The sequence below is a fragment of the Bos mutus genome, chromosome 9 (assembly GCF_027580195.1).
Source record: "Bos mutus isolate GX-2022 chromosome 9, NWIPB_WYAK_1.1, whole genome shotgun sequence".
NCBI lineage: Eukaryota > Metazoa > Chordata > Mammalia > Artiodactyla > Bovidae > Bos > Bos mutus.
The window spans coordinates 59827240-59843398 of record NC_091625.1 but is presented as its reverse complement, the minus strand read 5'-3'; the positions used below and the strand labels follow the sequence as shown (position 1 = coordinate 59843398).

The window sequence follows — 16159 nt, the reverse complement described above, 5'->3', positions numbered from 1 at the left end:
CTTTTCCCCAGCACCTTCTAAAAAATAAATTCTAATGATAAAGCCCAATTTGTATACAGGGTGCCCCACAGGCAATTTTCAACACTGCACCATGAGTCCAACTGTAAGAATGCCCGAGAGGAATGAACGACCTAGACCATATCTCTTATAAATATGTTAATGGTATTTATTAGCGAAACCAGAGTCCCTAGCTGCAGATGACTTTGGTAAGATATAGCTGGTCTGTCTAAATAGGTTGGTTAAATAAGCCTAAAATTTATGGATCTACAGGTATGGTTGAATGGAGAATGGAAGTAGATGTTTAAGCTGTGTAATTATGGAATCTAAAAGATGTTAAAAAACATCTCATGAGATTATTTTAAAGTATATTGTTTAATAACTCATTAGTCATTTCAAAGCCAAACATGCCCCGGTGCAGACGGGTGTTCCATCTAATGGGTTCTGGCTCCTCCAGGACAACGATGCTTCATGCCTCATCTTTGCATCATGAAGGCATGACATCTTCATGCCTCATCCTTTGAATCAGCCAGTTTGTTCCTGGATAAGAGCTATGATTTTCACAAATTTGCTTTGATAATTCAACTCTGTTAATGTGGGGAGACAGGAAAGGAGAACACAATCTCCCAAAACAGGGACCAAAAAATCTGCTTTCTTCTTTACTAGCCAAGATAGGTAGCTACAACAACAATCTAGGGAGTCAAGTTAAAAAGAAGTATCATAAACCTGGGACTTAAACATTATTTGACCAAGGACCCAGGGAAAGAGATATCAGTTTAAGCTTGGAGGTGGAAGTAAGGTACACTAGTGAGAATGGAGACTCCAAGAGTTGAAACCTATGTAGAGTGCATCAGCTTAGAAAGGAGAGTGGGAAGGTCTACCTGGAAGGGATGCTTTGATGCTTTCAATCACTGTCAAGAGAATGGAATACTTCTGACTGATTTCCTAGGGGAAACCTCTTATCTGAGAACCCATGTGATGGCCAGCAGCAGGAGAAAGGGCACAGGGGGATTTTTTGTCACAGGTGGATAGAAAAGAGAAAAATTAGAGAGAAATGGGGACAAAAATATGTATGTTTTCTTTAACTTAAGTACCCCTGGGGGGGAAAAAATCTCTGAAGTTTTAGCCTTTAAAAATATTTATTTAGGGAATTTTGAAGTTTTTTCAAAGTCCCAGAATCCACAATATAAAGAAATTCAGAGTATTTTCAGTTTCTACTCAGATGTGCCAGCAATGCCCTTTGCCTTTCTCTGAAAATGCAAATAATATAACCACCATTATAAAAAAAATGCAAACAAAATAACCACCCTGTGTAGTGTGGTGGAATGCTGACTATGTGTGGACACTGTGCTTATTAGGGATACAATGGGGATCAAGACAGGCTTGTCTCTGCTCTCACGAAACTGTTCAGGGAAACCAATATATACCGTGGGCACAAAACAGGACACACAGACTACCAGACTCTAGAAGTACACTAGTCTAAGGCAGAAGTTATTAAAAATAAAGATGCCACTGAAATAAAAATGCCACTGAAGACAACGTTCTAAAATGCAAGTTTAGATGGCTAAATGATGGAGGTGTGTTAAAATAAACAATGTTAAAAGAATAAAAATACACATTCTTCAGCAAGCTAAAAGGGAAGAGAAAAGAAAAACTGATGTGCAATGACCAGCTTAAATTCAGGAGTGGGTGGGGGGTGCCGAGAGAGAGACCACATTATTAGAACTTACTTTGGTGGTTTCAGGTCCCTGTGGATTAGAGCTTTGGGCTGCATGCTGTGAAGATAAGCCACTCCTTGGGAACACTGTAAACACCAACTCATTGCGTGGGCAGCGGTGTAATATGGCAATGGTTCAGCACCATGCAGCACTGCAAAAGGAAGGCACAAACTAAAAAGAACTTTATTGCATATAACAAAAGACACAAGGTGAATACAGCACTGTCAGAACACACGACTGGGCATTTTCCTACACGTGCTCCCGTCGGCCCTGCTTCTCCTTCTTTTCTCAATAAAAAGATAGAAACAGCTAATGATTTCAAATGGATAACTACCACATAAGTACCTAACATTTAATAGGACATCCAAATAGGACATCTAAATAGGACATTTAATAGGACATTCAAATACAATTAATATATATTACCACATTTTTTAATCTCAATAGATGCAGTCTTGCACACAATAATATAAATTATAAGCATCTGATAGCATACTGTACTTTCAGAGAGATACAAATAGTATAGAAGAAAACAAAATAATGTGCATTGAAATGTTTACAATTATGCTTTCTATAATAGCTAAAAACTAGAAGTAATTCAAAATAAAACACAGAAGTATTAGACAGCCAGTCATTAGACAACAATGACAAACACATGAGCAGGAGACATAGCTAAATAAAATGCTACATGTTATACAAATGGTGTGACAAGAGACTATATATATGGTTGGTGTTTCTTAGAGTGAAACAGCTCTGTTCTACACAGGTAACTAAATGGATTAGCTCTGTTCTATAAAGGGAACTAAATAATACAGTTTCCTTTCATTGTTACTAAAATGTTCCATAAAGTGAACATTTTCACAAATTTATTTTTTTGGGGAAAAAAAAGCAAAATGAAGAATAAGGATGTGTAGTTAAAAAGTTCTAAAATGAGGAGATTGAAAGCTAAGACAGGGCAAAAAGAAAAGGTTGTAAGTAGGAAGATACTTTAAAATCTATTTAAAAAGCAAGTAATGCTTTTAACATTATGAAAAGTACCATCAATTTAAAAGATTACTATACTTAGACATCTAAATTTCACATACTAATGTTGTAGCCTCTTGTCTTTAGCAGATTTTTAATCTTTGGCAGATTTCTTTTCTTAACTATCTCCTTTTGGGACTCTGAGGATAAATTGTGAAGAACATTAAGTAACTTACAGTTAGTATTAAAAGCTTTTCAATTATTTTACTCTAATAAAGACAGGTCTAATGACACTCACCATTATACAAGGAGCCCCCTTCAGCATATTCCATTACAAGACACACCTGAAGGAAACATGTGTCAGAATAATTAACCACAGAGCTACAGCATCCTAGGGAACTTGAAAGACAACTTAGATCAAGCTTTGATTTTATAAATGCACTTAAAAATCATTCTTTTGGTCCCTAGTATCTGAATAGCACTAGAGGAAAAAAAAAAAAAGGTATCATGATCTAAGACCTTGTCTTCTAGGGGCCCACTGTCTAAGTGTGAAGATGTATATAAAAACATAATCACAAGATCTTTGGGGATTTTTCCCCTGGAGAAGGAAATGGCAATCCACTCCAGTACTATTGCCTGGAAAATCCCATGGACAGAGGAGCCTGTTAGGCTGCAGTCCATGGGGTCGCAAAGAGTCGGACACGACTGAGCGACTTCACTTTCACTTTCCAGCGCAAATGAACAGAGGCTATCACAGGTTATTCTGAACCTCCAAAGAAGATGAGGTTACTGGATAAGACCACCCAAGATAACTCTTCCCTTATACTGTGTTGCTAACAGATTAGAAGCACACACAGTATGATTATTTTTTTTTTTTAGAAATAATACGACAGATCAAAACAGCTTCATAAACTACACAGCTGCATGTAATCTGCCATGTTTTTTCTCACAGACAGAGTAAAGTGAAAAAATGGCAAACTTACTGGATTCAAGCAGGCTCCATATAGCTTTACGATGTTAGGATGGTTCACACGCGATAACTGTCGAAGCTGTAACAAAAAAAGGTTTCTTTTGAAAAGTGCTAACTTTTGAGAAAGTGATCTCACAGTATCATTCAGATCTTAAGGTTGTACAAAACATTAGTTTAATCCTTCAACAACCACTGTTTTCTATGTAGCAGGCACCGTGATCATAAGTACCTGCCCACAATGGTACAGAATCCCTGCCCTGGAGTTCTCACAGATTAGTCGTGGGAGAGATACAAACACTAATAATTAAAGCAACATGCAAAGTGCTATAACAGGAGTTACGAACAAGGCGTGAGTACAATAAGAAGCAATTAAGTTTGCCAAGAAATGTTAGAAGGCCATCCCTGAGATGGCACTGAGCTGAGCTATCCAAACCAGAGGAAGCCGTATCATCACATCACCTTCATCTTCACAGCTATGGTTGAAGGAATACTCTACCTACTCTACGCTGGGCACTGGGAGGCACTTTACAGATACTGTATTATCCTCACAACTTTGCAAGGCAGGTATTATCATTTTCATTTTAAAGATGAGGTACCCTGAAGATAAGGCTCAGAGTAGGTTAAATGAGTTGTTAAATACCCTAGAGCTAGGAAGTAGTAGAACCAGAGTTTGAATTTTGGTCTGTCTGACTTAAAATCTGCACTCTTGCATTCTCTTCCCTCCACCTCCTATCTCCTGAGTTAATTCCCTCTTCTCAGTTCCCATTACAACTGCCTTTTGCCTTAGCAATTCCAATCTGAACCAATGTAGTAATTAATTACTACAGCCTCCTTCTAATTGGTCTCCAGTTTTATCCAATCAAATCCAATCCAATGATTCATAGTGAGATCCATGAGTGGTTTGGCTGTACTCATTTCTCGTGCTCTATATCTCAAATTAATATTAACATATCTCCCCAAACTGCTCCCTACTCTTTCTTCTCCCCCTTTTCTGCTTCTTCCCCTTTCTTCTTCCTCTCCTCTATTATCTACATAATACTGCTGGCTCATATGAAGCCCAAAGGTAAACCTTTTTGCCATATGCTACTAGAAAGCTGTACTTTTCTACAGCCAACATTTCTAGATTTTTAGTCCTAAAAGACTTAATATCACTATTTATTATATTTCACCATGTTAAGATTCTGAAGTACTGAGCTTTAGATAGCAGATTGTTCAAGCATTTACTCTTGCTCCCCCATCAAATACTACCAAAAGAGGAAAGGTACTTTTTTTCAAGACAAACTCAGAAAGATGAAGAAAACGTGATATGAGGAAACAGCACACATTTTTTGAAGTTGGAAAGCAAATGAGTAGCAATAACTGACACTGCAGACCTAAAAGGAAATGAGAAAAAGTGAGAAGCAACCAGATTTAACTCTAAAACCTCCAAAAGGTTGGGGAGTGGGGACAGTACCAGGCAGCTATTCACATAAGCGATTACTAATAAAAGGGCAGAGAGATCACTTAAAATTAGGCCAAAGATTCCCTCCTTCCCTGTCTTCAAACAGCTAGTGAAAGCCTCTTTATTGTCCCAAAGATTAGAGATTAAGCAATAAATGCTGGAGAGGGTGTGGAGAAAAGGGAACCCTCTTACACTGTTGGTGGGAATGCAAACTAGTACAGTCTCTACGGAGAAGTGTGGAGACTCCTTAAAAATCTGGAAATAGAACTGCCATACGACCCAGCAATCCCACTGCTGGGCATACACACTGAGGAAACCAGAATTGAAAGAGACATGTGTACCCCAATGTTCATCGCAGTGCTGTTTATAATAGCCAGGACATGGAAGCAACCTAGATGTCATCGGCAGACGAATGGATAAGAAAGCTGTGGTACATATACACAATGGAGTATTACTCAGCCATTAAAAAGAATACATTTGGATCAGTTCTAATGAGGTGGATGAAACTGGAGTCTATTATACAGAGTGAAGTAAGCCAGAAAGAAAAACACCAATACAGTATACTAACGCATATATATGGAATTTAGAAAGATGGTAATGATAACCCTGTATGTGAGACAGCAAAAGAGACACAGATGTATAGAACAGTCTTATGGACTCTGTGGGAGAGGGCGAGGGTGGGATGATTTGGGAGAATGGCATTGAAACAGGTATAATATCATATATGAAATGAATTGCCAGTCCAAGTTCGATGTATGATACAGGATGCTTGGGGCTGGTGCACTGGGATGACCCAGAGGGATGGTATGGGGAGGGAGGTGGGAGGAGGGTTCAGGATGGGGAACACGTGTACACCCATGGTGGATTCATGTTGATGTATGGCAAAACCAATACAATATTGTAAAGTAAAAAAAAAAAAAAAAGATTAGAGGTTGATTCTTTAGAGAAGGTATAATAGTATCTTCTCTAAGTATAGATATATATTTAATGCAGAGATAAACACAGAGATAGAAATATAAAATTACCTTCTTTAGAGAAGGTGTGAGTCTGGATTGGGGGACATCAAACAAAACTAAGGATGAGCTCAAAGTAGTTGCCTCTGAGAAGCAGAAAACTTGATGGGAGGAGATACACGGGATTTTTAATAAAAATACATGGAGAACCATTCAACAATTTAAATTACGTGTATTTATAACTTTGATGAAAAATTTTTTCCTCTAAGCTATTATCATCTTTTTGACTGGATTCCTAGACTTTAATACATATGATTTTTATCTAGTTTTAGGAAACTGCCAATACAACAGTATCTGCTCAATATCCTCATTTAAACCATAAATAAAAACTGTGAATAAGGCAAGATAAAGCCAGACTGTTGGACTACAGATCATTTTTCCTCATGACATCAAACCATTCATCAGTATCTCTCAATTCATTCAACTAATTTACAAAAATCTACTTCATCATATCACAAGTAATTTCTCATTTCCTCATGTTATGCATTTAAAAATATCAGGAAGTATATTTTGACATTATAATTAAATAAAATCACAGATAAAAATTCAGAAAGTTTATAAGGTAAAGACCACTTCTGTTGACCAATGAAGTTAAAAACTTATAAAATCACTGATTTATTCAAATACTCTAATCTAATATACAAAACAGCATAAAAGAATAAACCTGATAATAAATAATATCATGATTATCGAATTCTCCATCATCAAATCTGTAAGAGAACAGCTATAAATTTTCATGCTAAATGAGAAAAGCCAATTTGACATAATTTTTACTTAAAATAATCTCATTCGAATTTCTTAAAATGTTCAGTCAAAAATGAATGCATAAAATTTCCCTTCTTAACTTTAGATAATGGGAGAGATTACCATTTCTTTTCTATTTTAAAATTTAAATTCTATGCCTTGAAATAGATCAGAATTACATGGAAGAGACTGTATTTTAATTCAGGGATGAATTCATTTATGCAGCTAAATCTCTCTTCTAATTTTTAATCAGAACTAAGAGTATGAATGAAAAAATGTTCCTATGGCATTCCCTTTAGTTCAACTAAATTGCTGATGTTTAAGAACACAGAGAAATAACAATTGAGAAACACTTTGTTTTTCACAAATATCAAATTCACAGAGTATCTTAGGTAAAGAACTATACAACAGAAATGACTTTCCAACTTACCTCTACAATAAAAGCTTTCCTCTCAGATTCACTTTCTATTTGTTTAATGGCAACATCTTTTGCTCTCCACTTGGCTTTGCATACTACTCCAAAAGCTCCTCTTCCAACAACCTGAGTTAAAAGCAAACAAAAAAAAACCCATGAGAATCAGAAACAAATAGATCCAGCCCAGCATATAATGCTGAAGCAAACCTGAAAGGTTAAAGAAGATTTTAGAAATCATCACGATCTGGATTTGCCACAGAGCCAGTATGAATTTTCATTAATACAAGGAGACAATGAAAGGCACTGTCTCTGTCTTTGAAAGTTTATAGTCTAGACACCTCTTCATTCTCAAAACCAAAACCAAAAAATAATAGGACTCTTAAAGACAGAAAACAAATTAAGACAGGCAAGATGAATGAGAAGATACAGAGAAGATGGTTTGGAAAAACAAAAATAGAAAGCAGAAACATAATCAATGTTTTAAGCTCTTATATTTATGAAATTAAAAATAGCTTTTAAATAGTTCAGTGGGGTAGGGAGTAGAGGGGAAAGGATAAAAATATAGATGATAAGACTGGCCATTGTGAAGGACAGACAAAACACGGCATATTATACACTGGAATGTATTTGTCAAGAAAAAGGAACAAACTACTGATACATGCTACAACGTGGATGAACCTTAAAAACACTAAGCTCAAATGACACACACACGAGACCACACACTGTACGACTCCAGTTATATGAAATGTCTGTAAAAGGCAAATCTTTAGTGATAAAAAGTAGATTAGTCGTTGTTTGGGGCTGAGAGTGGAAACTGGGAGTAACTGTAAACAGGAAGAATCCCATTTCGATGAAGAATCCCCGGTGATGAAAATGTTTGAAAACAGACTTCTGGTGATGTGTGCACAACTTAGGAAATTGTACAAATTACTGTACACTTTAAGTGGCTAAATTTTATGATATGTAAAATATATCTCATTAAAGTTACTTTTTTAAGTTACAAAATAAAACCTGACCACATGTTGTATTATTGTTGAAGCTGTTAGGTAGCTCTCGAGTTCATTCCTCTCTCATGCTACTCTACGTTTACTGATGTTTGAAATTCGCCATTATATTAAAACAACAACAAAAGAATAACTTTTGATACTTGTTAGAACAAAATCAGTCTATTTTATCACTGAAAATGACCTTAGTTATGTGCCATTTACTTCAATCTTTCAAATTCCAAAGGATCTAAGTACCTCCTTAAGCGAAAAATCTACAGTTCTCACCAATGATGTACTTTCTATGTAGTAAGCACTGAGCTGAGAAGGAAATGGCAACCCACTCCAGTATTCTAGCCTGGAGAATCCCATGGACAGAGAAGCCAGGCAGGTCATGAGGTCACAAACAGTAAGCTACAACTGAAGCAACTTCACATGCATGCACGCAAATCTGTATCGTGCATCAGAAAGGAGCAGTTACATCTTCTCTTGGAGGAAGTCTTCACTTTAGGCAAACTTTTTCCAGAGTAAGAAACAGGTGCTAATAGATACCAGGATAGTTAGTTGTAAGCTGAGATGGATGGCCACTCTAGCCATAACTCAAATTCCACTTCAAACATTACACAAAGCAGTATGGACATTTCTCATGTTGCTTAATGTATAAAACTACCCAAATAGTTAACATTCAGTGAATCTTTACCATGTGCCAGGTACTAGTCTATGTGCTTAAGTGCATTAATATATTTAATCCTCCTCCATTTTAAAGGTAAGTAAACTGAGTCACACAGTTGCCAAGTTGTCCAAGATCACAGGGTCAGAGAAGCCAGGATTTGAAACACAGAGTGTATAATAAACAATTCACTTTATATTCAGCCTTTGACGTCATTGTTGTTTAGGCCGTAAGTCGTGTCTGACTCGTCTGTGACCCTGTGGACTGGTGCCCACCAGGCTCCTCTGTTCATGGGATTTTCCAGGCAAGCCTGGAGTGGGTTGCCATGCCCTCCTCCAAGGGATCTTCTCGACCCAGGGATCAAACCTGCGTTCCTGCTTGGCAGGTGGATTCTTTACCACCAAGCCACCTGGGAAGCCCGTATGCCGTCAGCCTAAAGGAAACTGAGTTGTCTTGATTCTGGTGACTTTTCTTTTTCCATTCCTGGTCCTTGGTGCTCAGGGACCTCCTGCTAATTAGGCTCTCGCCCTCCTCAGGAGTCAATGTCACTTATTTGAACTTTGCATCCAATTACTTTAACATGAACAGTGATTGGCTAAACCTGGTACCTCTGGAATAATGGAAAGAGCACACCTAGGATCTGAAACCCGACAGACTTGAGTTTAAATACAGATTCTGTCTGCCTGCTAGCTACCAATACTGGGCAAGTTAATGTCTTTGAAATTCTGTTTTCTCAACAGTAAAAGGGAGATGTTTACATTTTCTTCAGCATATTATCTATAGGGTTCATAAGTCAAAATCAGACATTTTCTTACATACCACAAAAGAATAATAAGTGCTTGGAGTTGGGTATGAATAAGTTTGAGGAGTTATACTCCTTATTTCTTTCAAATTAACCACAATGAACAGCACACCTAAAATGAATTTCAACATTATGACAATATCAGGTGAAGAAAGAAAGGATGGAGAGACCAGTCTATCTGTTAACAGTACTATGAATAACGATTGGGAAGTAATTTAATATATTCTCCAACTATGTATTTATAAAGGGTGGCACAGGTCTGACTGGCAAAGAGTTGGACACGACTGAACAACTGAACTGATACTGATACTGGTGGCTCAGACAGTAAAGAATCTGCCTCCAATGCAGGAGACATGGGTTCAATCCCTGGGTCAGGAAAATTCCTGAAGGAATGGCTTCAGAAGGGAATAGCTAACCAATCAAGTATTCTTGCCTGGAGAATTCCAGGGACAGAGGAGCCTGGCAGGCAACAGTCCATGGGGTCACAAAAGAGTCAGACAGGACCTAGTGGATAGTAATTTCACTTTTCTTTCCCTTTTCATGTATTTACAGATACATCAAAGCAACTGGTGCTCAGCAGGTCTCTTGTTTCATTTTGCTATTCTCAAGAATGCCCACATAGGGATTTCAAACATTACATTTGTGTATCATGCATATGTTGCAAAAACTGTGTAAGGTGTGCATGACTAATTGTGATGCTCAAGTGCCACCTAGTGCTGAGATGATGGCCAACCTGAGCCTGCAACTTAAAACCATGAGAACAAAATGTGTGCAACTAAGGACATGATAAACGTTCTCCCTCTCATTTACAAAAGCAATTTTTTGGAAACACTCTGAAATATAAAACAGGCATCTCATGTAAGGTCCATGAACTTATTAAGAAGCCTCTGCGTGCATCAGGGCCACATGGTATTTCTCGTGTATGGTGAAACAACAGATCTGAAATGATTAAAGTCCAAGACGCCTGAGGTTGTACAGGTAAACTGAAATACATAATAGAAAAAAATAACTTGTGAATTCAAAGGTCAGAGGCACAGAATCAGTGCTTAATGAATTACATTTTTGTGTATGTAATGATTCTCATTACTAAATTCCAGTGTGTGGAGGGGGATCTCCCCACACTTTCAAGCAATCCTCAGATACCAGCTGGATAGCCTACCACTGAGTTCAATTCTGACATCACCCACCTGGAGAGAGCATCAGATCCCACAGGTTAAGTTCTGTGAGACTGTGTTGTACCCTACCTCTCCCCCACCAAAGGCTTCTATGCCCTCTCTGTGCCCATGTGTTCACCAACCTGGAAGTTCTCTGAAACCCATTCTTCTGGGTTTACGTGAAGCTTCATTAAATGGGCGTGAATGATTAAGTTGCTGGCCACTGCTGATTGATTAAACCTCCAGCCCTTCTCCCTCCCCAGAGGTCAGAGGGGTGGGGTTGAAAGTTCCAACCCTCTAATCACATTGTCGGTTCTCCTGGCAAGCAGCCCTGTTCTTAGGTGTGGTCCGAAATTAACCTCAGGACATCTTTATCTCTCACCACTTACAAAATTCAGAGGGTTTTTGGAGCTGTGAGCCAGAAACTGCAAAGACCAAATATATTGAAGAAATATTTTGGTCATCTGAATGACCAAGGACATGTGTGCTTAGCTGCTCAGTCATGTCCAACTCTTTGTGACCCCATGGGCTGCAGCCTGCCAGGCTCCTCTGTCCATGGGGATTCTCTAGGCAGGAATACTGGAGTGGGTTCCCATGCCCTCCTCCAGGGGATCTTCCCAACCCAGGGCTGCCGCGTTGCAGATGGGTTCTTTACCATCTGAGCCACCAGGAAAGCCCAAGAATACTGGAGTGGGTAGCCTATCCCTTCTCCAGGGTAACTTCCTGACCCAGGAATCAAACCAAGGTTTCCTGCATTGCAGGTGGATTCTTTTCATATTTCTTGTAAATCACCATATGACAGAATCAAAATGTGACTTCCCATCTTTTCAAATGGCATAAATATTAGGGGTAAAAGAAAAAACATAAAGAATTGATCCCTGCCTTCAAGGGTTCAAAGTGAGGTAGAGAAGAAATTCAAGACAAAACAATAACACACACACATACACACACACACACAGACACTTCCCAGCTGAAAAGGGCCAGAGATAAGAGTCTATGATGGTAGCTTTCAGGACAGACTTGGGGATTCAAGAGTAGACAAGACTTATTTCCATGCCCCCTCCTCCTCAACTTCTCACAGAGATCTCCAGGAGAAAGCAGCCTCACAGGACAGGCTCTGCCAACATGAGAAGCTGCAAATGAGTTAAGTGTGGTAAAGGAGACAGTCAGAGGGAGGCCCCACATTCTTTCAGCCTTGACAGAACATGGAAATGATACAGAAAAACTCCTGCCAAGAGAAAAACAGGATAACTGAACACTAAAGTGTCTTCTGACTGCAGGAAGGAGGCTGTTGGATGGCAGACAGCTCAAAATACAGGGAGCTAAATGCAGAGCTCAGCTGAATCTCAGAGAATCAATGAAAGCCAAAGGGGAGGGCCCAGTTAGCAGGCGGGGAGAAATGGGTAAGGTCTCCTGCTTTCAAGGGGTGAAGTGAGGCTAATGCCAAGAGAATGATGAACTGCATTTATTCCTTAAACCAATATTTCTTGAATGTCTACTGTATTCAGCTACAATACAGGGATACAAGAGATATAGCCGTAAATAAGACAAAGGCCTAGATCCACATGAAATGTACTTTCAATTTAAGTGGGAGATAGGGAGAGGAAAGAAAAGACAGTCAACAGACAAAAAAATGGAGCTTCCCATGTGGCTCAAGTGGCAAAGAATCTGCCTGAAAATGAAGGAGCTGCAGGAGATGCAGGTTTGATCCCTGGGTCAGGAAGATCCCCTAGAGGAGGAAATGGCAACCCACTCTAGTATTCTTGCTTGCAGAATCCCATGGACAGAGGAGCCTGGTGGGCTATAGCCTACTCTTTGGGTTGCAAAGAGTCAGACATGACTGAGCACGCATGCATGTGAAACAAAAAGATGAATAAGATAAATAACAGCTTATAAAAAACTGCCATGGAGAAAAAGAAAAAGTTGAATAATGGGACAAACTTACGTGGAAATTTATGGCTGGATAGTATAAAAGGCATCTGACTGCTAAGCTAAGTCACTTCAGTTGTGTCCGACTCTGTGCAACCCCACAGATGGCAGCCCACCAGGCTCCCCGTCCTGGGATTCTCCAGGCAAGAACACTGGAGTGGGTTGCCATTTCCTTCTCCAATGCATGAAAGTGAAAAGTGAAAGGAAGTCGCTCAGTCGTGTTTGACCCTTAGAGACCCCATGGACTGCAGCCCTCCAGGCTCCTCCATCCACGGGATTTTCCAGGCAAGAGTACTGGAGTGGGTTGCCATTGCCTTCTCCAAAAGGCATCTGAGGAGGTTACAAATTTCATATTTGAATGACACAAGGAATGAACCAAAGAAACTACTGATGTAAGGACTCTAAAGAGGGGAAAAAAACCCTACAATTCCTATTCAACATTTGAACCCCATCTACAGTTTAGGCATTATCCTACACATTCCAGATATAGAACTAAACAAGTTAAACTAAAATCTTTGTTCTAACTACTTATATTCTCTTTGTGCAGGGAGACAAAGAGGAAGCAAGATGTGAGTATACATAGGTTTTTATATATATATATAAGACAATGTTTTAAGAAAATGATAAATGCACTAAGAAGAAAAGAAACAAAATTGCGTGTGTGTGTGTGTGTGTGTGTACACATGCATGCACTCCTCCCACTCCAATTTTAAATTAGGCCTTACTGAGAAAGGTGACATTTTAATGATGACCTAGATAAATACTTGGAGGGTTTGGTGTAAGCAGGACATAGTGGGAAAAGGGAAGAGTGATGCAGGATGAAGCCAGAGAGACAGACAAAGTCTGGATTCTGGAGGGTTCTTGGCACAATGAAAAGGAGTCTGAATCTCAGTCTAAGTGTGATGGGAAGCAATTAGAGGAATTTAAGGAGGAATGTGATATGATTTTACATTAAAAAAAAAACATTCTGGCTCTATGTGAAGAATGAATTGTAAGGAAGCTAGCTTATGTATAGAGAGAGATCAGGCAGAAGGCTGTAAAAGCAGCCCAGGCAAGAGAGAAGTGCTTTGAGAACAAGGCTGATGGTAGTACAGAAAAATGAGCGGAACTGGGATATGTTTTAGCTTGTTATTGTGCTCATGTGCTCAGTCATGTCCGACTCTGTGACTCCATGGACTCTAGTTCACCAGGATCCTCTGTCCAAGGGATTTCCCAGGCAAGAATACTGGAGTGGGTTACCATTTACTACTCCAGGGGATCTTCCCTACCCAGGGATCTAACCTGAGTCTCCTGCCACTCCTGAATTGCAGGCAGATTCTTTACCTGCTGAGTCATCAGGGAAGCCGAGGAATATGTTTTAGTTGTTGTTCAGCAGCTAAGCCGTGTCCAACTCTTTGCAACCCCATGGACTGCAGCACGCCAGGCTTTCCTGTCCTTCACTATCTCCTGGAACTTGTTCAAACTTATGTCCACTGAGTCGGTGATGCCATCCAACCATCTCATAAAGCATATGTTTTAGAGGTAAAGTTAAAAGAGCTTGCTGATGATCTGCATGCAGGCAGGGCAGGTGGACAGGAAAAGACATGAGTCAATTATAATGTCTAGATTCAGAAACAGTTTAATAAAGGATAAGAAAGGATGAAGCAAGCAGATTTTCTTTTTTTTTTTTTAACAGCACAGAGTTCTGATTTACTCATATAAAGCCTAAGATGCCTATTTAGATATCTGAGTAGAGATATCAAGAAAGAAAGTGGAAACATGAGTCAAGAAGTCAGGCAGAATATTAAAGACTTGGGAGAGTCACTAGCATTTAGTTGGTACTTCGAATCAATCTCTTGGGTGTGGTGACCAAAAAATAACATGTGAACACTGGGGTCCCGGAACTGAGCTTTGAAGCACTTCAACATTTAGAACACAGGGGAAGAAGAAACCAGCAAAAAGAAAGCAAATATAAAAACAGCAAAAGCATTAAGTCAATGGCTCTCTAAGTGTAATCTCTGGGTCAGAAGTATTTGCATCACCTGGAAATTTGTGAAAATGTAATTCTCAGGTTCCCACCTAGAATTACTGAGTCTGAGGGTCAGGTCCAGCAATCTGTGTTTTAACAAGCCCTTCAGGTGACTTTGATATTTGAGAATGACTGTATCAGGTTGTACTAAAACCATAACTAACAGCGAGACAAGATATCTCATTGGAAACCATCACACAGACCAGAGAGCCTTCGCTTACTGCTGATACGGTCTATGGAAGTTTTCCAGACCACTGACATGATATCTTCAGCAGGAAGAAAGGAAAAGGAGAATTCTTGAGAGCAATGCATTGTTGTTCTTGACACATGGTATATCAGAAGAAAAGAGTGGCATAGATGGCAAACTGAGACACAACGGCAACTGAGGTAAATAACAAAAGAAACTAATATTCAAACTACAAAACAATGAAAGGAAGTCACTCTTTACTTACTGCCAAATTTCTAATTCAAGTTCACAATCATATATGCTTTTTTGATTGTACTCATATCTGAGTAAGCTTCTCTGACATATTATTATTAACAATTATTGTGAATGGACAGCTCTCCCCAAAGATCAGTTTTCACCAAGATTGTAAAAAATGGCATATGTCCAAATTACAAGTATCTCCCCCAATGTACACATCCATCCAAAGTGGTGAACCCAGAAATAAATATTTCAGATATTTTTCACAATCCCTCATCTATAAAAATAGAAAAACAAAGGAATGCAGCGAGAACTTTGGTTTTAAAAGGGAAGTCAAATGAGAAATATTTCCTTCTGAACATATGACTGTTTTCTAAATTAAAATGTTTTCAGATTAATTCTCTTATTATATGTACCTCTCCCCCTGTGGTTTAGCTCTCATGGTTTGGGATCCACAATTTTAGTCTCATGTAGTAAAGCAGATTTAAATTTAATTTCTGAATATAAAAAAGTGCAGCAGAAGAATATGAAATGACGGAAGAAAAATATTTCCATGCAATTAATATTAAAGGCAAAAATACCAAAATCAAAATTTGGTGTATGTGTTCAAAGAAAGCAACTCCTTTAAAAACTAATTTCTTTAAGATGGACAAACACTCCATTCCTTTGTCAAGTCAGGTTTTTAAAAACAAAAAAACCATCTAAACGAAAACTAAATGGAAAAGGGTGTGCACCCTTGCACTCTTAATTTACTATGAAATAATTCTTAATTGAGTCCAATTCATGTTATTTTTAGTTCAGTGACTGTAGCTGTCAGTTTGCTTTGGCCCTGACCTGTGATCTACGTGAATGGACCCTGGCCGTGCTGCCATTGCTCTGGCTAGAAATTTGGGACATGACAGAACAAGCATAGACCTGAACATTTATT

At 38.7% G+C, this 16159-nt stretch overlaps 1 protein-coding gene across 2 annotated transcripts in view; it reads right to left on the bottom strand.

Moving 5' to 3' along the window:
- The window catches only part of MAP3K7 (mitogen-activated protein kinase kinase kinase 7), a 65473-nt gene that overhangs the window by 43673 nt on the left and 5641 nt on the right, over nucleotides 1–16159 (bottom strand). For both annotated transcript variants that reach the window (XM_005889274.3, XM_005889275.3), the window contains exons 2-5: nucleotides 7277–7387; nucleotides 3662–3727; nucleotides 2977–3022; nucleotides 1728–1866 (exon numbers count right to left, since the gene is read on the bottom strand). In XM_005889274.3, the coding sequence (XP_005889336.1) occupies nucleotides 1728–1866; nucleotides 2977–3022; nucleotides 3662–3727; nucleotides 7277–7387 (362 nt within the window). The remainder of the gene's footprint in view (nucleotides 1–1727; nucleotides 1867–2976; nucleotides 3023–3661; nucleotides 3728–7276; nucleotides 7388–16159) is intronic.